The 21268-nt window shown below is 63.6% G+C and overlaps 2 protein-coding genes across 3 annotated transcripts in view; one reads left to right on the top strand and one right to left on the bottom strand.

Moving 5' to 3' along the window:
• The first annotated feature begins 2207 nt into the window (after window positions 1-2207).
• Window positions 2208-19983, top strand: ATP1B1 (ATPase Na+/K+ transporting subunit beta 1). Its single transcript, XM_028530816.2, has 6 exons — window positions 2208-2805; window positions 6810-6938; window positions 14621-14776; window positions 16204-16388; window positions 18067-18147; window positions 18550-19983. Exons 1-6 carry the CDS (start codon window positions 2709-2711, stop codon window positions 18811-18813), a joined length of 912 nt encoding a protein of 303 aa, XP_028386617.1. The 5' UTR covers window positions 2208-2708; the 3' UTR covers window positions 18814-19983.
• Window positions 19343-21268, bottom strand: part of NME7 (NME/NM23 family member 7) — a 79302-nt gene continuing 77376 nt past the window's right edge. Inside the window, exon 11 of one of the 2 annotated variants that reach the window (XM_036015501.1) lies at window positions 19343-20091. In XM_036015501.1, the coding sequence (XP_035871394.1) occupies window positions 20059-20091 (33 nt within the window). In that variant the 3' untranslated portion in view covers window positions 19343-20058. The remainder of the gene's footprint in view (window positions 20092-21268) is intronic. The other variant, XM_028530815.2, reaches the window with a different exon arrangement.

Raw genomic sequence — 21268 nt, 5'->3', positions numbered from 1 at the left:
CTGGTTCCCACAGGCCTGCGGTCACACTCACCAGCGGCAACACGGGGCCTGGGGGGCCAGCGGGGCGGTTCTGGGAAGCCTGGCGGGGTGCTGGTGGAGAACGAGAGGCTGCCCCCTGCGAAGGCAGCAGCACCCTGAGGCCTCGTCAGAGTTCACACGCAGGGGAGGGAGCGTGAGCGAGTGAGGGTGGGGGGTGAAATTCAATGCGGGGCGGGGGAGAAGTGTCCCCCAGAGGAACACAGTAGGTCAAGGTCGAGAGAGAAAGCTCGCCCTGGCCAGACCTGGCCAACTCGGTGTTGGCTACAGCCCTAGAGAGCGAAGGTGGGAGGACTGTTTTACAGGCAAAATGGGGTTCTCGTTACAAATCGGTCTCTCTGGGCCTGTCCCCACATACTTTGTCTTAGCACACGTCGACTGGAGAAGAGAGAAGGAGAGGGAGAGAGACAGGCAGAAGTCGCGGGTGGGGGTGGAAGGGTGCACAGGAGAGCGTGCACAGGTCCGACCCCACACCCCTCCCTACCCGCTCCACCCACTCATCTTTTTCTGCTGATCCTGCCCACCCACCTGCTTTCTCTCCTCTTACAGGTAGTTGGTGCCCAGTAAACACGAGCCCTTGCAAGTGACCTGTCCTGCTGGAAACTCCTCCCTGAGGTAACCTCTGCTGGGAGGGGACCGGCCTCCCGTGGGCAGGTGCAGCCTCTTCCTGCATTTCTTCAGCGGGCGGGGGGGGGGGCTTTGCCAACATAAACACTGCAGGGGACAGCCAGGTGGCTTCCTGTCTTCACACACGGGCTCTCAAGGTTGCCCTTGAGGGAGCCCTGGGAGCAGCAGCCCCTCCGGGGCTGGGGGGCTGGGGTAAATTTCAGGTATTCTCACGGGTGCCCCAGTCTTGCAGGTGGGCGTGGAGGAGGATTAGTGGGAAAGAGGGCCCGCGACTCAGCCCAGGCTTGTCCTTAGATCTGCAGGGTTGACCTTGGGCACAGAGAGGCGGCCCAGACAAGCATCCCTTTACTGGGAGATCCCTGCACACGGGGCGGGAAATCTGCTCTTCCCAGGTGGGCTGTGCTGCCCCCTGGGATGGGGCTTCTCCGCAGTGACCGCGCAGGCGTCCTGCCTTTTTCTGCTGTGTCACTGCCCTGGGAGGCGCGCGTGAAGCCGCTCAGGGGTTCCGTGGAGCGGCGAGGGAGATGAAACCGAGGAGTTCGGCTTCCCAGCATCAGGGGAAGGGATGGGAGGGGGGCGCATGCCCAGCACTGCCCCGGGACGTCTAGTCCTTTGAGCCGCGTCTCCTCCGCAATCCCTCTAGTCCCAGGGTATTCACAGCCCAACCAAGGGGTCGGTACCCCCCCTTCAGGGGGCGTAAAAGCACGTCAGTGAGAACAACAACCGCTGCCCGGGTACCAGGGAGAGTCCTTGGTAGCTGGGTCACGTGCAGACGTGGCTGCCGGGGGTCTAGACCAGCGTGAACCGCCTGGCAGCGCGACTGGTTTCCAGGGGAAGAGTGGCCGGGGTGGGTGGGTCTCCTCCGCCTCCCAAGCCCCGGGGCCCGGCTGCCGCCCTGGGTGGGTTTGGCAAGTGTCCTGTTTGAGGTGGTTCAGGCCGCCCGCGCGGAGCACAGCCGGTCGGTCAGAAGAGGGCCGGGCCGGAACTTCCACGGCGGCGGCGGGGAGCGCCGAGGGGCCGGCAGGTGCAGGAGCGGGGCGGGGGAGGGGGGGGGGGGGGGGGGGGGGGCGGGGCGGAGCTGGGCAGAGTCCCCGACTCGCGGGCGTCCCGGAGTGACCTTCCCCCACTCTGCCCCGGCCTCGGACTGGGGGAACCTGCGGGCGAGGAAGGCCGGGAGCGCTCGGGGAAAACGGGAGCGCGGGGTGCGGCGGGGCTGTCTCAAGAGAGCCGGGCCGGGGTCCCAGGGCGTCTGCGGGGCGCCGGGCGACACAGGTGTAGGGCGCCCTGTGACAGAAGGAGCCGGTGGGCGCACGGCCGGGAGCGAGGAGCCAGCCGTGCGGTGCCGCCTGCGCGTTCCCCGCGTCCCCGCCGCCCCTCTCCGCGCCCCCGCGCGCCAGCCCGCCGCCGCGGCTCCTTTGTGCCGGCCTGTGCCCGCCCCCCTCGGGCCCGAGGCCCCGCCCCTCCGTGCCCGCGATTGGCCGTCCGGGCCGCTAGTGGGCGGGGCCTCGTGCCTCCGCGGCGCGGTATAAAGTAAAGGTAGAGCGTGCGCCCTCCGCCAATTCCTCGGCGTGTGGCGGGCTGCTGCGTGCTAGGCCCGCGGCCCGCTCGTCCGTCCTTCCCTCTGACTTTCTCCTCCCCGGGCCTGTCTCTGCAGAGGTCACAGGAGGCGGGGGCCGCGCGCGCGCGTCCCCAGTGGCAGCGGGAGTGGCGGCTGCGGGCTTGCGGAGCCCCGGAACCCCAAGGGCGAGAGGAGCGCGTGGTGGACCAAAGAGAGCCCGCGAGCGGCCGCGTGCCCACCAATAGGTGCGGGGCTCGGAGCCGCCCAGCCCGCGCGGTCCCTCTCTCCGCCCTCCGCCCCCGCCGCCGCCTCCCCCTCCTCCCCCTCCCGCTCCTGCTCCCGCTCCGCCGCGCGTCCGGCACTCGGAGCGCCGCAGCGGCAGCGGCGGGTGCAGCCTGCGCAGAGCCGGGCCGGGAGCCGGAGAGGACCCAGCGCGCACGCCGCAGTCACCATCCGCAGCCCCCTCGGCAGCTGCTGACCCACCACCATGGCTCGCGGAAAAGCCAAGGAGGAGGGCAGCTGGAAGAAATTCATCTGGAACTCAGAGAAGAAGGAATTTTTGGGCAGGACCGGTGGCAGTTGGTGTAAGTACGGGGTCCGCAGCGCGCTCCCCGGCGCCTCGCCTCTCCCGGGCGGCGCATCCCCTGCACCAGGGCTGCGGACCGCTCCGCACCCACGCGCTGGCGAGGCTCATCTTCCTGTGCGGACTGCAGAGTCCCCGGGACGCGCGCAGGGTGGGGGCCCGAACGCGCCAGCACAGGGCTCTGTATTGCAGGGCTCTTGTCTCGGTGCTTTGCAGTCCCCCGAGCATCGCTTGAGCCTTTCCCTCCTGGGAATGGTTAGCCACTGGGGAACAGATGTGCCTCTCCCGAGGGTCATGCCCCAAGTCCTTAGAAAAAAAAAAGGGCAGAAAACAAAACGAGATTTGAGGATGAGAGAACTTCGTGGGGGTAGTCACATCTAATGCAGGCGAGGCTGCGTGCTGTAAGCCCCTTCTAGTCTCAGTAGGCACCTCCGGGCTCGGGGCGGGGGAGTCCACCCAGACTGCGGTATGTCTGTCCGAGCCGCGCCGAGACCCCGGGGACCTCCCCTGGAGTGGTCAAAGCCCCGTGAAGCTCCAAGGCAGGGCTGCGTTTCTGAGCCCTGGCCCCGGCACCTGGCACAGCCTGGTGGATTTCCACGTCTCTGCTGACAGATGCGGAATCGGTAGCTGGGGTTGGTCATGGTGAAGGGTTCGTCTGAGACAGAAGCTGGTCACCCTGAGATTTGGGGCAGCCTGTTGCTTGGCTGGATATGTTCCCCCTCTCCACCCCCCACCTGTATTGAGAATTAGATACCTCGTTTTCTGCGCCCTACACCTGAAGGCTGACTTTTTTTTTTTTAAGGTCATTTTGAAGGGCAGAGTTGTAGGCAAATCTGAGTCGTGACTGGCGCCTGCAGCCCAGAGGGAGGGAACTCCCCCCTCCTGCATCACTGCCCCCCCCCAATATCTTCATCACCATCATCAGGGACACCACCTGCACCGCCACTGCAGCCACCGGGGGGGGGGGGGGCCCTGCAGAGGGGCAGGGGCGGGCTGCTGCCTGGGGGAGTCTGTGGGCATCAGCAGAATGAGTCAGGGAAATGGTGCTTGGCTGACATTTTGAAATGGAAGAAGCCGGAATATATGATTTTTGTTGGCGGGGGGGGGGGATGCCGCCTCTCGTGTGGGGCCCTCTTGATGGAAGAGGGAAGGGTTAATAATGCATCACCCTCAAGGTTAGTCAAGGTGAAACCTCAGTCCGAGGCAGCGTAGGTGTGCCCGAGCCCTGGTACGTGCGGGGCTCCACAGGGATGGCTCTGAGCTGCTGTTCCGTGTTTCATTTTACGGAAAGGACGCTCTTCTCGGGTGGGATTGCTGCCCTCGCACAAGGACAGCTCCCGGCATTTTCTCAGCGTGGAAGGGAGAGCCGGCAGGTCCGGGTGTGGGCAGGATGAACAGCTCCCGGCCAGAGCCAGGGCTGTCTTCGGGCAGCTGCTGCAGACTCCCAGGAGGCCTGGGGTGGGGGGCACTGCGGAACGGACCCCTGTCCCCAGCCCATCGGCCCTCCCTGCCCAGGTGGTCGGCCCCACCTCGGCCCACGGACTCCAGGCCCGTTGTGAAATCTGCCCTCTCGTGTTTACCCCCCTCGTAAAATGTATCTCTTTCCTCATTCTGGTTCCAGCACAGTGTTTGCTTTAGAGGGTAAGGCTGTGTGGGACGACTTGTTCTGTAAGCCGGCATGTAGTGGGGCGGCACCTCCACGGGAGAGGGGGGGGGAAGACGTGTTAATATCTGTGTCTCGGCCCCCCCCACCCCCGCCACACGCCCTGTGGCTGCGGACCTCATGCCGGTGAGCCCGCCTCCCCTCTCCTTCCATTTTCCGAGGGGCCGACAGTCCAGGCCCCGTCCGGTGCTGATATGCCTGCCCTTCCCTGGCAGTGGAAGAGAGGACAGAGCCTCTGGCAGGCGCGGGAGGCGGCGGCTGTCGCTCCTCCGACGGGGGAAGGCGCCGCCTTCCCAGCCCCCGGCCCAGCTCCGTGCCCTTGGGCCCAGGCAGGTCGCCCTTGGCGCGTTTCCGCCTGTCGGTCCATTTTCACCAAGATGGACGCGGGCGCCTGGCCTCTCACCTGCCCAAGAAATCACAGGGCCCAGCTCACCTGTGCAGCCCACCTTTTTGAGTGAATGCAGGCCACCTGAGCCGCCCACCTTTTTGAGTGAACGCAGGCCACCTGTGCGGCCCACCGCTGTTGTGGTAGCAGGTGTTGGTAGGTGTCGTGTTCACTGCTGGGCCCAGGGCCCTGCTTTCCTTCTGGCCCTTTTGAGGGTCCTCTCCCCACCCCCACCCCCCTCCACCAGTTAGAAAACCTCTCTACATTGTATTTTTTTTAAAGGGAAAGCTTTGCCTCTCACGCTTGCCCTCTGAGCCCCCTGGCCGGCCGGTACCATTTGTCCGGCGTTCCCCTTGGAGCAGCCCTGGTGGCCTGTGCGCTCCCCGCCACCCAAGTGGCCTCGCCTCAGTAGCTGGGCCCAGTTTTCAGAGCAAAAGGGGAAGCCTCACTTATCTTGGGGCCCGGCACTGGGCAGACCGGCAAGGATATACCTTCCTATATGTCACCAGCGTGCTTGGCAGGCGACGAGTTTTTCCGTGGCCGTGTGTGTGTGTGTGTGTTCCGCGGTGGCCTCCGTTAGGTTAGGGACCTTCCCGTGCCGCTCGCCTTAGGTGTCTGGGTCTGGGGAGGAGCACAGACATGCCCTGGACGCGGCCGGAGGTGCCAGTGTGGTCAAGCTGAGCGCGCCAGATGGGTGGGGGCATCAGAAAAAAAGGAAAAAAGCGCTCCAGCCGCTCTCTCTGGCCGCGCTGCACCAGCCCTTGCACCTCTTAGGAGCAGTGGCTGGAAAAATTTTCCAGATCTCTTGTTGACGTCACAGCCGTGCCATTTGCCTGCCGCTGCCTGGATACCAGAGGCAGCAGGCACTTAACCCTTGCCCTGCTGGGCGGCGGCGGCGGCTGGGCTGGGAGGCTGGGGTTCCGGGACGTGCAGCCTCTTTGCTTCTTTCTTTGCCTTTCCCCTTCTTTTGGAAGGGTTAGAACCCACCTTTTTGGTGCAGTTTTAGGTCTGTGTAGCTTTTTTAAACAGCCCTCGAGCATTATGATTATTTGCTAATGGGCGAGTTGGGCTGATGCCCCGCACCACGGACCCCCTCCCTCCCCAGGCCCCTCCCACCACCCTCGTCCACTTCTTGTCAATGACACTTTTGTTCTGGAGCTTTCCCCCCAAGGACCCCAGCAACTCGGGCACGGGGCCTGACGTTGGGGCCTGGGTGGCACCAAAGGCCTCTCTGTGCAGGCGTGTGGGACTGGCTACCCTCAGGGCTGTTCTTCCCCTCTGCATTCCCGTGGACGTGTCTGGCTGGCCTGGGGCCGCGGCCCTGCCTGGCACAGCCCGGTACGGTGCAGCCGAGCAGGAGAGAACCCTCGCAGACCAGGAACTGACCCGGCCCCAGGGCCCCCCGGGTGTTTGGGCGTGCTGCTCTCTCGGCCTGTGCCGCCCCAGGAAACGGGATCTGCAGTCCCTCACGGCAGCCACCATCCAGGAGACGCAGTAAATGTGTGCCAGCCGTTTCCACTAGAGCAGCCCGCACCCCCCGGCCCCCGTTTGGTGCACCCGAATGGAAAGACTGGGTGCTTCGTGAAGAGCACCAACGGGGCGGGGGGGGGGGGGAGACAGTGCCAAGTGGGAGAGCCTCCCTGGTGCCGGCACGCCTGGCCCGTCCCAGCGTCTGTGCACCCAGAGAGGCAGCGGAGGGGCCGTGGGCAGCACCCTGCCGGAGCTCGCAGACACGGCCCTTGAGTTCCCTGGCGACCTCCCGGAGCTTCTTTTTTAACGCAGGGAGTGAGATTCTTTCCCATAAAGGCTCTTAGTTCTAGCGGAACGTGCCCCTGCCCTTTGCCACCCTGACATGGCACACCTGCACAGAGGGTGCAGGAGGGAGCGGAGGGTGCGGGAGCAGCGAGCCCAGCCTGCCGCGGCTCACGGCCTTGTGCTGTGTCTGCTCTCCTTGCAGTTAAGATCCTCCTGTTCTACGTGATCTTCTACGGCTGCCTGGCCGGCATCTTCATCGGAACCATCCAGGTGATGCTGCTCACCATCAGTGAGTTTAAGCCCACCTATCAGGACCGCGTGGCCCCGCCAGGTAAGGTGGATGCGGACGCGCATGCGCTCGGTTCTTCCCTAGGGGGGAGGATGGGTGGAGCCTGCTGACAGCTGTGGGTGACGCAGGACACAGGCCCCGGAGGAAAGGCAGCGGCTCCTCTCTGCTGGCAGAGCCCTGGGGCCACAGACATGGTGTCTCTCGGCTCTGGGGTTGGGGGGCGGGGGAGTGAGGGTGCGCCCGCCCGCCCCCCAGTGACGGCCCACCTTGGTCCCCTGTCCCTGACGCCCACGGGGGCAAGACTGGGACCAGTCCAGGGCCTCGCCAGCTCGCACACACTGTCTCACTCTCTCCCGGGGGCCGTGACTCAGAAAACCCTTTCAAACGCCGCTTCGGCTCCTGCTCTTGAGGACGGACTGCTTCCGCCCACGAAGAGTCGACTTCACGGTCCGCTCTCCCAACTGCTCTTGACTTGCAGTTTGACCTTGAACGAAAGCACTCCCTCCAGCCCTCGGTATTTATGGCTGTTTATTCAGAGTCTGATTCACTGGCTGTCGGGACCCGCGCCGCAGTGTAACTGCCTCCTTTCGCTCTGAGAGCCGGGCTGGCAAAGGTTCCAGGAGACGCCGGGCGCCACGCGAGTGCCCTGCTGGGGCGGGCGGGCCGCCAGCTCGGTGCCGGCCTCTCGGCGGTGCCTGCCCAGCGGTGCGTGTCCACACCGGCCCGGACGGCGGAGCAGCCGCCAGTGCGGCCGCCTCTCAAAAGTCACGGTCGGAGGCCCGAGGGGGCGGGGGGGAGGTTGCGTAACGTCCGGGCTCTCTCCTTAGAAACGACCTTCGGGGGGTGGCAATGACGCACCCCCTCTCCGGTTTCCCCGGGCAGCTGCTGAGCAACAGCTGTATGGAGGTGACAATCCCGAGGCCGCCTCCCTGGCACGGAGCGGCTGCGATCACGCCGCGGACGCATCACGTCCGCCTCCCTGGGTGTGGGGAGGACTCTTGGGAGAGAGTGTTCCGAGCGTGGAGGTGGGGAAGGCCGCCGCCTCGCCCCGCGTTAGGCGGTCTCTGACGTGAGGAGGGCCCCCGGTATTTCCAGAGACCTTGGGGTGGGGGGGCTGGTGGGGCGGGAGGCTGGGAGTGGAGAGAGAAGGCGTGGATGTGTAGAAAGGGGTACACCTGCGTTTGAGAGCCCGTCGTCTCGGCCACCGTTCCCCGAAGATGGGCGGGGGGGGCTGGGAGCGGGTGTCTCGGGCGCCGAGAAGCCTGGGAAATGCTGCCACTGGCCCTGGTGGCCGCATGGCCGGAGGCTCCTCACGTCCTCTTCTGCCAGGGCTCTTCGGGGCCGTGGAGACTCAGGTTTGCACGGGCCCCCCGTGTGCTTTGCCGTCTACACGCTGGTTTTCAATTGCGATGCTGTTTCCCAATAATTCTTAACTGAAAGCCGCAGTTGGCCAGAAAGCCAAGCCTTTCGTTTCCATTTCCCATGTTTAAAAAATGGTCCCGGGCCGCACAGACTCTGGGGAGCCGGCCTCTCGTGGGAGGTGAACGTCACTCCGTGGCCGTGGCAGAAATGGACGCGGGCTTCCAATGGGCAGCGGCCGGAGCGCCTGCCTCTTCAGTGGGGACCTTGCAGGTGACCTTGCTGGGAAGCCCATGGAGGTGGCGGTGGTGCTGGGTCCCCCCCCCCCCCCGCCCCGACCCTCCAGCCCCTTCCTAAAAGACACTCTCTCAGCCCCTATATTTAGTGTCCTTGCGGCTGTTGGAGTCGCTCGTCCAAAGCAACACCCGTGGCTCATCCTGGAAATATGCGTCCCTGTCCCCTGGTCTGAGTCACAGGCCCCGTCACCTGCGTTGTCCTTTCTCTTTCCCCTCCCTCATCTCCACAGCCTCCCTGTGCCGGGGCGCACAGGCCAACCCCCCTTTACCTGTCACGTTGCCAAAGGACACCGCAGTGTGCAGACCACGGCGGCTGCTACGCAGGGAGGCGGCCAGGGGGGTGGAGGGCCGGCCGCCGGCCGTGCGGCCTGGGGACCATTCCTGAGCGGCGGTCCCTCCCCCTGGCCCCCTTCAGAGCGAATGTCCAGGGTTCGCGTCTTGGACGGGCAGGACTGCCCTCCGGCCTGCAGACTGCACCGGCGGGTAGAGGAGGAGTCTGGCCCCGTGTGGGCTCCCACTCAGTGCCGCTTAGTGTCTCTGAGCCTCTACTTGGACGATAAAGGGGAAAATTGTACTTTTGTGTCAGGCGCCCCTGGTGAGGGCGGCGCGCTGGGCACGGGGCGGGAGACTGAAAGGCTGGCTGGAGCCGTCGCTGCGGGGACGTGGGGGGGGGATGGGGGGCTCGCATAGGCCGTTCCGTGCACACCTGCGGTCCGCTCTCCGCTGGGAGCGGTGTGAGTGGGGAACCCGAGGGTCCACCGCGTGTCTCTCGAGCCGACCGGCCGAATAGGAGCGGGTCGAGGCCGAATGACAAAATGAAAGTGGAGTTTAAGAAAAAAGGGACGACGGGTCCGGTTTCCAGAGCGAGGTGCCGGGACACTCCTCACACAGCCCTGGGGCGGTGGGGGATCGGGACACACCTGCCCCCCCCCCCTCCCCCCGCTGGGCCTGGGTCCAGGATGGAGTCCAGGCTGGAGCCCTGGTGGAGAGGTCAGCGGGAGACTCATTCATCCGCCGTTCTCTCTCGGGTCAGCATGGCCGCCCGCTGGCAGGCCGGTCCCCGCCACCCAACCTAGATCTGGACGCGGGCCTCGGCCCCCAGCCGTCGCCCCTGAGCTGGCAGGGACGTGGGCCTGAGGGGGAAGGGGGCCTGGGCGTCGGGCACAAGCCCCAGCATCCCATGCACCGCTCGCCTCCCCGCGCCACAGGCTCCTCGTCTGTAAAGTGGGACCGGTGCCCGGGGAGGACCGAAGAGCCGAGCACGTGGAAGACGAGCCGAGCGGCGTGAAAAGGCGGCTGTGAACAGCCACGCTCTCCTCCGCCCGTGCACGCCGGCTCCAGCCCCACTGTCCTCTGGTCTGTGCACACCGGCTTCGGCGGCCCTGGGCTGGGCACCGGGGGCTGTGGCGGACGCTGTCGTGAAGGTGATGGACCCTTGGCTTCCTGCGAAGAGTTTCTGGGAGCGCTTGCTCAAGCGGCAGGCCGTGGTGGGGGTTGGGGGGTGGGGGCTGGCACAGGTTTCCGGAAGCGGCTGCCCAGACCCCGATGGGGGACGGGCTTTAGGCCGGCAGACCCTGGCTCTCGTCCCTCAGTGTCCCCAGCCTCCACGGCTTCCTCACCGCCCCACAGTGACGTTCCTCCTTCCTGAGGACAAGGGTGCAGCTAGTGAGTCTGCCGGGGGCACGGGAGGCCCGGTGGCCGACTCTGAAATGTCCTTGCAGCCGCGGGGAAGCGGGCCTCACTCTGGGGGCCCCTTGGGGCGACAGGAGTGGAGCGGCGAGCTCTGCGGATGGGGCTGGGCAACCCCCCACGGGGGCAGGAGGGGCCTGTGTCTGCGAAGCTTCATTCAGGCTTTTCTGCCGCGCTCAGGAGGGACGGGCTCAGGCCCCGGGGCCTCTGTCTCCAGGTGGTGCAATGCGGTGGGGGTGGCTGCTTTGCACTTTGGGGTTCAGTGCCCTCATCCCAGAAGCCCTGTGGCCCGAGGGCCCATCTGATGCTGAGAGACGAAGGGGACCAGGGGAGCAGCATGTGGCGGCCCCCAACCCGAAAAGCCACCTTTTCCCACGTGCACACCTGACCAGGTGTCGGGTTCCAGGTCTGAAGTGCGGTGTCTTGTTGCCGGGTGCCGGCCACTCAGCAGATGTCACGTTTCATGTCTGGGCAGGACAGGCGCGCCGTCTGTGCTGGTCCCTCAGGCCGGCCTCGAACGGAACCGCGTGATCAAGGTCCAATGCGAGGACTGGCCTCTTGTGTGTCTGTTCTCTGGTTACGAGAGCCGTGCTTCCCCGGGAGAGCCTGTGTGAGCGCCACGCAGTGCACAGCCGTGTCTCTGTCAGAGGACATGCACACGCGTGTGAGACAGGCCCCATGCAGGGCTCTCCGGGAGTGAAGGTGCGGGCCCAGGGAACGGCCAGCGATGGGAAGGGCCGGGCTGTCCTCCGACCAGGGTGGGCGGCATTTAGCTGAGTGAGGAGAAGGGGTGCTGTCTGCCGAGGGTCCCGAACACCCAGGGGTGCGCAGAGAGGGTCTGGCAGCTCCCCTTCTGAGGTCTTCTCAGAGGGAGCGGGTTCTCCTGGGCCCAGAGGGGCAGCCGCCACGTCTGGCCGACCCCTGGGCGCTGTCCAAGCCGAGCTTGAGGCGGGAGGTGCGGGGGGGGGGGGGGGTTGCGGCTGGTGTCCAGAAAGCACAGGGGTGCCTTTCCCCGCACCCTCCCTGTTACTCAGTATTAATAAGTAAATTGATACTGAACTTGTGGAGGCAGAGCAAAAGTTAAAACCCAATTAAAATCTGTAAATATCTGAATGTCATTCGAAGGGAGAAACTGTGTGTGTGGGGGGGGAGGACATGGCACATGTGTGTACACACATGTATCAGTGTATGTACGTGTGTGTTTAGGTGTGTGTCTGTGTGTATACAACACCCCCCTGGACTTGTACGGGAAACCACCGCTCGACTCGCAGTGTCCAGTGTGTGGCCCCCACACCAGTCAGAGCGCCCCTGTGCCTCCTGTGCCCTTGGTGGTCACGTGGGCGCCCCCCGAGGCTCCTGTGGAAGTGAGGCTCATCTGCAGTGCGGCGGCACCTGGGACACTGTGGGCGTTAGGGGTGCGGGCTCCCCCGTGCAACCGGAAATCCACACACAACTGTCGACTCCCCGGACTGAGCTGCCGCCGGCCTGCCGCGGACCGGGAGGAGGCCCCACTGGCCACAGGACCGCGCTGGCGTGTCTTGTGCGCGTTACGTGGGGTGTGTGACGTGCTCTTACAGTGAAGTAGCTGGAGAAAAGGCGTTAGTAAAAAAAAACCAGAATGAGAAAATCTGTACTTAAATTTTATGCATTCACGACATACCTTTTCCTTCTTTTTTTCTTCTTTTTGATAGTTCTAGGCTACACAGTTCCTCTGAATTTTTTCAAATTACCAGCCTCCGAAAAAGTCCCCAGTGCACTGGAAAAGCACGCATACACGCGGACCCACGCGGTTCCAGCCGTGTCCCTCAGGGTCAGGGCGTTCGTTGGGTCTCGGGGGTCTCCAGAGAGACTGCCTGCCGGGGACACCTCCCCGAGTTCGGGCTTCGTGGACTCTCGGTCACGGTCACGAGGCTGGAGGGGCTGGTCTCTCTAAATGCTTCCGACTCACGAGCAGACTGAGACACTGTCAACCTGCCACATTTTGTAAGCGTCACTGGAAACAAAATACTTTCTTCAGGAGAAGCCTCCTCTCTCCTTCCTTTGCCTTCCCCTCTCACTGAGGGGGGGTTCCCCTCCTCCTACAAACACCCACTGAAGCCACGGACGGAGGGTTTTCCTCGGTTCTCGGGAGGTGGGGACCGAGAGAAAGGCACGTGTGTCAGTCTAGGAGGCCACGCGGAGGCAGAGGGTTCCAAACCTCACGCACAGCTGACGTGGCCAAATGCCAGCGTGTCCGTACCCTAGTCATCCCAGGTTTCTAGGGGCTTCATCAGCGTACGAGCGGCGTGTAATTCCAGGCAAACCATCGTCCTCGCGGAGCCCCGTGGAGCTCGGCGTGGCTCACGTCAGCGGGAGCTCAGGGGCGGGGAGGGGCTGCGCGGCAGCCCGGTTCCCGGAGTGGGGCCTGAAGCCACAAGCCCGCGATGGGCGCTCTGCCGGCCTTGGCCCCCACCCCCCCGGGGGCTGCCACTGCAGACTGAGCTCGTCCGTGTGCACAGTTGCAGCCGACCCCTCAGGGGTGGGCAGTGTGGAGGGGGACGTGCTGCCAGTGTCCGGCCCGGGGGGACGCGTGAAGGAGAGCCCCAGGCTCGAGGGGCTGTCTCTGTTGCCCCCCCCCCCCCCGGAGAGCACCACGTCGGGGACAGCAGGTTCCAGGGGTTCCAGACCCCGTTCCCTCCCTGTTCCCCCTCCCGTCCTCTGTCCGGAGCGTAAGTGGACGACTCGGAGGAGGCAGACACCAGGTGGTGGGCCCTTCAGCTGCCTCTCGTGAGCGTTTATTCAGTGACGTCAGAGAAACCACTCGGGGAGGAGGTCTGGAGGAGACGTCCTCCCGGTTGGGGCAGCCCGGCACCCGGCTGCGGAGGCTGGCGGGTCTTGGGGAGCCTGTAGTGGGCGGGGGTGGGGGGGGAGGGCCCTGGCCCAGGTCTCACCCAGGCGAGCAGGGCACAGGGTCCCCAGCCCCAGTGGCTGGCCGCCCACGTCACCTCTTGCATTCCCGGCCTCGCCAGGCTCAGGTGCCTCTCTGCACCGAACCAAGTCCAGATCCTTCCACTCTCTTCCTGCTGCATTTCCCCCCCCCCCACCCCGGGGTGGTGGCTCAGCGGGGCCGGACGTGGGCCTGCTCCCCGAGGGAGGGAGTCGGGCGCCCAGGTGGGAATCGAGCGGCGTGGCTCCATTGCTTCGCTCTCGTTACCTCCTCACCGCCTGCGTAGAGACACGAGGCCTGTTGCCTTTTCTGGGCCGGTAGTGCTGTCCTGCACGTAATAGCACCTACAATCTGCGTAAGTCAGGTCGTCCATGAGTAACAGCAGAGGCACGTGCCGATCAGAAAGGCTGAGTAAGTCTGGGGAGCGTGGACTTGGCCTTGACCAAGCCCCGGCCTGGGCGTCTGGAGGACGCACTCACCGGTCCTCTCTGGGTGGTGAAGGCGCAGATGCTGCGTGGGAGCCGCTGACACTGCGGGCTGTCACAGGGGCCACCTGGTCTCTCAGTGGAGACCCTGGGCCCGGCCTCGTGGGGGCAGGTGAAGTGCTCTGTGGCCCTGCTCTGCCCTCCTCGTTTGGGAGAGCCTGAGGGACAGGGGGGCCTCCGGGAGGGGGGCCTCGAGCAGCCAGAAAGTGAGAGGCAGGTGCTGGCCCCAGGCCAGCCGGAGGTGACAAGGACCGGGGGTCACTCACCGTGCACTTTGGGGCCTCGTTGGGCGAGGCTCCCCACCTCCCACGCCGGGCTCGGGGACGTGGTGTCAGCGTTTGCTTTCCGTCACGCCGTTTTCTGTGGTTGGGGAGCATCTGAAAAGCTTTAATTGTAGTAACCTTTGTTTATGTTCATTGGAAGACTTTTTTTTTTTATGGGTGAGCTCTGCCGACTTCCCTTGCGACTCTGTGTGTAGCTGGTGACAGCGCTGTCCCCAGAACTGCTCAGGTTCCGCATCATCCTTTTGAAATGACTCTTAATGTCACCCCTAACGACGTCTGTCTCGGGCCACCCCGGGCCTGGCCCCAGACCCCCAAGTCCCTCTGCGGAGCTGCGGCCGTGGGCCGAGCGGCCCATCACTCCCCCGCGTCTGAGGCTGAGCGCCCCCTCGGGCGCTTGGAAATGGACCGGCCAGTTAGCCTGGCCCCACTGGTGCGCGCCCTCAGACCCCGCAGGTGGGGCTGCAAGGCGGTTGCCGTGGGCTCGAGGCCACGGCCACTGTAACTGTGTTCTTGTCACTCTGCCTTCTGGGGGCCCTGAAGAGTGTGAGGACGGGCCGTCTTTTAGCCAGAAGGGAGGAGCAGGGTTCGGTTCAGATACGGCGGAGAGCCCGTGGTGGAGGTCTGGGGGCTGACCCCCCCCACCCCCACCCGCTGACCACTCCGTCCCCGCCTCTGCCTGGCCCAGGGCTGACGCAGATCCCCCAGATCCAGAAGACCGAGATCTCCTTCCGCCCCAGCGACCCCAAGAGCTACGAGGCCTACGTGACCAACATCATCCGCTTCCTGGAGAAGTACAAGGAGGGCGCCCAGCGGGACGAAATGGTGTTTGAGGACTGTGGCAGTGAGTGCACGCGTGGGGCGGGGCGGTCGGTGGGGTCTCCCTTCCCGCTCCTGTCCGGTGTCTCGTCACCGAACTGTAGATGCGCCCGAAATGACAGAGAGGTTGAACTCTGGCCGTGCCAAGAGGACACTGTGGGTTTTTAAAAAATTTTTTTAAGCAGGAAGACTCGATGGCTCAGGCCTGGATGCCAGGGAAGAAACAATGTAGCCACAAAAGCCAGGCGGGTCTGCCTTTTCCTGCGCAGACTCGGTTCCCAGTTCCGTTCTGGCTGCTGGCGCCCACTGCTTGTGAGCGGCATGGTGGCTCGTTGCCCCAGACCCCTGCCTGCAGGCCCGCCTCCCGGGGGTGTGGGGCCTTCCCCCGGGCACGGCCCCTGGGCCGGAGGGTCTGGGCCGCCCTGCACCTCCCACCAGGACGAGTGCCCCCCCCCCGACCCCCCGGGGTCACTCGGTGGTGCCAGGCCTCCTGAGTGTGTTGGGGCACTCCCCGGTCCCAGATCTTCACGTGGCAGCTTGTCCGTTCCCCGGTCACAGTGTGGGCCGAAGCCCCTTTTTAAGTCTCGTTGAAAAACAGACTGGCGTATTTACAAGGAACAGCTCACCCAGGTTTTCCATTAGGATTGAGAGGAGGTTTCCGTCTGCCTGGGCAGTGACCGGAAGGCCCGGTGGAGAACTGAGGCGCTGCTCCCCCACTGGAGGGGAAAAGGGCTGATTTGTGAATGGAAATTGTGCAGAAAGCATGTTTACACCAGTGTTCCACAGGGTGTTTGGTGGTAACGCTGAATCCTCCCTTTCTCTCATTCTTTCTCCGGGATTATCATGAAGAATAGAAAAACGCTACAGTAAAATTTCTCAGTTGAACAAATGCTCATAAGAACTCACTGCTTTGGAAGGCAAAAACTCAAATCTGAAAGAAAATTAAAAAAAAAAAAAACCCACCACCCTTGAATGGTAGTGGAAAGGAAAAAAAATTCTTCTCCTCTTTACAGTTCAACCTGCTCCTGAGAGGTGGAGCCCAGGAAACTCTGACCAGCACGGGTCAGACCAGCACGTGCTAACTATCCAGTGCGATGACACTCCAGTGCGGGTTTGGGGACTGGTGGTTGCTTTTGGCGAAACACCTTCTTAACGTCGGCGAAGAGCCAAGGGCTGGCTCGCCGGGCCCGACAGTGCCGCCCAGCACGGGTGGCCGGGGGGTGGGGGGGCGGGCAAAGCTCCTGTCCTTGCTGCGCAGGGCGCTACGCGGGGGTGTCCAACCTTTTGTGTCTCCGGGCCACACCTGAAGGAGGAGAGCTGTCGGGTCACGTGTTAAAAACATTGTGACACAAAAAAATTCACGACGTTTTCAGTGAATTTAGGGTTGTGTGCTGGGCCTCGGGGCGGACACCCCTGCCGATGAGAGCGCGCACACGGTCTCCCCTTTTGCAGGCGTGCCCAGCGAGGTCAAAGACCGAGGCGGCTACGACAGCGACGCGGGCCAGCGGAAGGTGTGCAGGTTCCGGCTCGAGTGGCTGGGCAACTGCTCCGGGCTACAAGACGAGACCTACGGCTACCGGGAGGGCAAGCCCTGCATCCTCATCAAGCTCAACCGCGTGCTGGGCTTCAAGCCTAAGGCGAGTGCAGGGCCCTGGGAGGGGGTGTGGTGGGGGGCCGCCGCGGGCAGATGTGGGGCTTCACCGGTGCGAGCAGAGGGCCTGGGGAGGGTCTCAAGAGCTTCAGCAGGGCTGTTGCAGCCCGGTGAGGGGCGGCACCGCAGACCCCCATGCACCCTTGCAGCCCTCGGGGCTGGGCGCTCCTCAGGGTCCCACAGCCGGGGGTCTGAGCGGCAGGGCCTGGCCCCGCCACCTGCGCTCGGCCCCCAGGGAGCAGCTTTCGTGGCGTGAGCCCTCCCAGCTGGTCGGCAGGGTCGCTGCCCTCGGCCTTCGCCGAAAGGCCAAGGAGCCACGTTTGTAACACGAGCTCTTTAAAAGTAACACTAGAAGGAGATACTTTGAACTTTATAAACCACCCGCACATGCCCCCGCACTCCGGTTTCGGGGCTCTCGGGGCGGGGCGGTGCTTTTAAATTAGCTGGTGAGCGAGCGAGGCCGCCGGCCCTGCAGACCTGGAGGTGGGAGCTAAGTCGCGCTCCGATGGCCGCCCTGTGGGCCTCACGGCCGCTCACGCCGGGCACCGCAGGACGGCAGAGGCACCGTTCGGTGAGACGGTAGCAATTCTGTGGAAAAGGGAACACTTAGGGGCCGTGTCTGTGCTTTCGTGAAACTAGTTACGTTTCCTCTCCTGGAGATCGTGAGTAGCTAATGCCGGCCTTTTCCCAAGTGGGGATTCTTCCGGCAGGTCCGTTCCCCCCCCCCCCACCCCCCCGGCTGCCCACGTGGGCACTGTCACCTCGAGTGTGGTGTCTGTCCTGAGAGGAACCGGCCCGTGGGCCGAGCTGCAGGAACACACCTCGCTGTCCCTGGAATCTGGCTCTTTGGTCCCCCGGTCTCGTCTTCCCGTGTGTAAAGACGCATGGGTTTCTGGCAGCGAGTCCCCAGAGAGTCCCATCTGGACCATTGTCTGCTGCTGTGCCGAGGCAGAGCGGCACTGGGAGTGTGTGTTCGGTGGGTGCCGAGACGGAGAGCTGCCCGTTTTGTCCGACTTCGGTGGCCTCCCCCCTGGCCAGGCGCTCCTTCCTCTGGGGGAGGTCGAGTCGGCCCCCGGGCGCAGGAAGGCGGGGCCTGGCTGCCTCGCTGCAGCAGTCCTTTCCGAAGTGCACTTCATTTAGGTTAGCGCCCCCTTATCTCTGCAGACAGGGCCTCCCCGACAGTCAGGAATGCTCCCCAAATCTCAGGGCCCCGCTGGACGCCACAGGAAGGGGTCTGGTTGAAGGCGGCGCTGGAGGGAAAGCGAGGGAGCCTCACTCACTCAGTTACTCGTGGCTCGGGAGGCAGGCTGAGTTTCACAGACACGGCGGTGTCCACCTCCCATTCCGTTACAATCTCTGTGCACGAGGAACGTTACGGCTCTGGGCCCTGGACGGCTCTCGTTTCCCAGGGCCCTCGGTGGCGCTGACACCGGGCCCCCAGCGGGGGCACCGTCCAGGCACGTGGGGGTTCAGCAGCATCGCCATGCGGCCTCTCCTCTGCTGGCCAGGACCCTTGCCCGTCTGCCGCCCGCAGCCGTGTCGTGGCTTCAAGGCGACGGATCCTGACCAGTGTGTGTGCTTGCGTGGGCTGCCGGCTCCTTCTGGCTCCCAGAAACTTAAACACTGTCTACAAACTCACTGACCCAGGCCGGTTTCCTTTCTAGCCCCCCAAGAACGAGTCCTTGGAGAACTCCCTCGTGGCCAAGTACAACCCCTACGTGCTGCCCGTCCAGTGCACCGGCAAGGTGAGGCAGGCTGGGGGTGTGAGGGGGTGCAGTGAGGGGGGCTGGGCGGGCTGTTTCAAGTTGGGGGTAAAGTTTTGATGGGGAAACAAGAAACCCTGCTTCCAGGAAGCAGCCTCCGTCGGCTGAGCCGCAGCCTATGGTACACCTGCTCAAAACAGGAAGGTGGCGGGGGGAGGGGCGGCTTGCAGAAGTCCTCGGGGGGGGCCCCAGTCTGTGCAGTCGGCACAGCCTCCGTTCACGGCCACGGCCATCTCCCCAGGCTGCTTCTCAAGCCCGTGTCGGGTCCCCCGGCGCCCCCCAGGGGGACCGGTGGAGCAAGGCAGGTCTGCGGGGGGCGGGGGGAGGTGTCCCCTGCCGCGGGCCCCGGGGCTGACGCCTCGTCTCCCCTCCGCCCGCCCACAGCGGGACGAGGACAAGGAGCGCGTGGGCGCCGTGGAGTACTACGGCCTGGGCGGCTACCCGGGCTTCCCGCTGCAGTACTACCCCTACTACGGCAAGCTCCTGCAGCCCAAGTACCTGCAGCCGCTGCTGGCCGTGCAGTTCACCAACCTCACCCTGGACACGGAGGTGCGTATCGAGTGCCGGGCGTTCGGCGAGAACATCCAGTACAGCGAGAAGGACCGCTTTCAGGGGCGCTTCGACGTGAAGATCGAGGTCCGGAGCTGATCGCCAGCGCGGCGCGCCCCCCACTAGCCATTTAGGAAGTTAAAAGAGATACCGAAACCTACTAGTCTTGAACAAACTGTCATACGTATGGGACCTACACGTCATCTATCTGCTTTACACTAGCTTTCCGCATCTCATAGGTTAGAATGTAAATTTAAAGTGTAGCAATAGCAACAAAATATTTATTCTACTGTAAATGACAACAGAGAAACACAAATCGAGCCTCGGGACGTGCCCTTTTTACTGTAAATTATGATTCCGTGACGGCGCGCAGCGCGCAGTGTCTCCGGCCCCTAGGTGTTGCCGCGTGTGTGTGTGTGTGCTCGGTGTGGTCCGCAGGTGCGCGCTCTGGCCCTGTTCCAAGCCGTGTTTCCCGTCTCTGTTTTCTACTTCCCGTGCGCGCGGCTCGCTGCCCGCGGTGTACATACGCGAGGGGAGGCACTGGCATGGTACTTCTCGGGGGGGGGGGGGGGGGCGGGTGGTCGGGGGGGCTCTTTCCACGGTAACGACCCATCGACGGGCATTGTGAACACACTCCATACATAGTCTTTCCTGTGGTGTTAGGTCTTTCTTTTTTCTCTTCCCCGCCCTGGGGCTGGGGGTGCGGGGAGGTCACGGGGGAGCTGCCCTTTGCGTTTTCGGGGACACTGCGGAGAAACGCAGGACGGTGAGGGGTCGTGTTGTGCTTTGTCCCGGACGCGGTCCGGACGCCGCTTACCTTGTCGTCCGGCACATCCGAGGCCCTCGGGGAGCCGGCCCCCGGCCGGGGCCGGCGCGCTTGCCCAGTTGATTGGCTGTGTGCGTTTCCTTTCCTTTCCTTTCCTTTCCTTTCTTCCTTTCTCGGGAGGCATCACGTGCTGGTGCTGTGTCTTCATGAATGTTTTAACCATTTTCATGGTGGAAGAATTTTATATTTATGCAGTTGTACAATTTTATTTTTTTCTGCAAGAAAAAGTGTAATGTATGAAATAAACCAAAGTCACTTGTTTGAAAAATAAATCTTTATTTTGGACTTTATAAAAAGCGATGCAGTGCCCCACAGACCGGTGTTAAATGTTGTCTGCCGTGCAAACTCCGTGTCCCGACATGTGTAACAGCCGCCAGGAGTGCCGTGCTCGTGTTGACCTTGTATCCAGTCAGGTGAAAACAACGGACAATAAAAGAATGAACACATTTCCTCACGTGCGTGGTTCGCTCGCGTCCAAACGCCCCGACCCGCGGCCGCCTCCCGGGCTCCCCGCGCTGCTAGTTGTCCAGGATCTTGAAGAAATACTGAACCTGCAAGACAAGCAGGACTTCGCTGCAGCTCGGGCGCCAGGCCGGGTGCTGGGGCTCTGACGCCGGGGCATGCCTTGAGGCGGGGAGGGAGGCGGGGGGAGGGAGGCCGGTGGGGGGTGAAGGGGGTGGAGGCAGAGACCCAACCCGTGAAGATCTCAGACTCAGAAATACTTTGTGGTGTGCTGCTCTACCTTGTTTAGAAAACAAGCTTTTAATTCTGGCCGGTGCTTCAGGCCTGTTTAAAAAAAGTCCAAGTTGTTAGTAGTTCACTTAAAAAAAAAATGAGGTTAGGTTTGAGGTTTGGTAAGTTAAGGAGGTTCATACCTTGCTTTTTTTGGTTCATGGTTTGGCCTAAGGCCCTATTTAAAAATTAGCCCGAGAAAGAAGACAGGAAAAGAGCTTTTGAAAAACATTTATCAGGTACAACGGAGCTGAAGATTCGGTATCGCTTTAGTCTTTGGTTGGGGAGATGCCCAAACAGCAGCTGTGGCACTCGGTGTGGAAGGGGGACCCCCTGGCACGGCCGAACCAACCCTCCCGGTGCCCTTGGGGGTCCCGAGAGGCCCCTGAGGGGTGAGGCCGCGCCGCGCCAGGGAGGAGACTGAGTCTCCCCCAGAGAGGCCAGGAACCGCAGGGGCAGCTGGAGTCCCCGCCTGCTGCCCTCGGGTACAGCCCCGCTGGCCTGCTGCTGCTGTTCACTCTTCACAAATACCACCCGAGACCTTGCGTATCTGGAGCGGCAATCGTGAGGGCAGATTAATGCCCGAGGGACAATGGCTCCATTCAACAAAGCAGCGAAGGGGACGGCGGGCAGGCATGGCCCCTGCGCTGCTGAGGTTCCCGGAGCCTCCCCCACACTGAATGCAGCCAGCAGACCCACACGCACGCTGACGGCACGGCCGTGAGAGGTGGCCAGGAGTGGCCTGTGCCAGGGGAAATGACGACGGAAGGCGTCCTTCCTGGAACAAGGTGTTTGTGTCGCTGCAACAGCTCGCTCCGGCTCTGCAGCGTCTGGAAGGTGGGGTGCCCGTGACTAGGAAGGGGGCGGCTTTGGGCCTGGGGAAGAGGCAGCGCTGACTCAAAGTGAAGGTGGTTTGCACTCCGGAGGCTTGCAGGGGTCATGACCCGGTGGTCAGAACAGGCCTGACTCCCTCTCGGCTCCTCCGACCTGAGTGGC

This window comes from Phyllostomus discolor, chromosome 14 (genome assembly GCF_004126475.2).
Source record: "Phyllostomus discolor isolate MPI-MPIP mPhyDis1 chromosome 14, mPhyDis1.pri.v3, whole genome shotgun sequence".
NCBI lineage: Eukaryota > Metazoa > Chordata > Mammalia > Chiroptera > Phyllostomidae > Phyllostomus > Phyllostomus discolor.
This window is presented reverse-complemented; position numbering and strand designations above follow the sequence as displayed.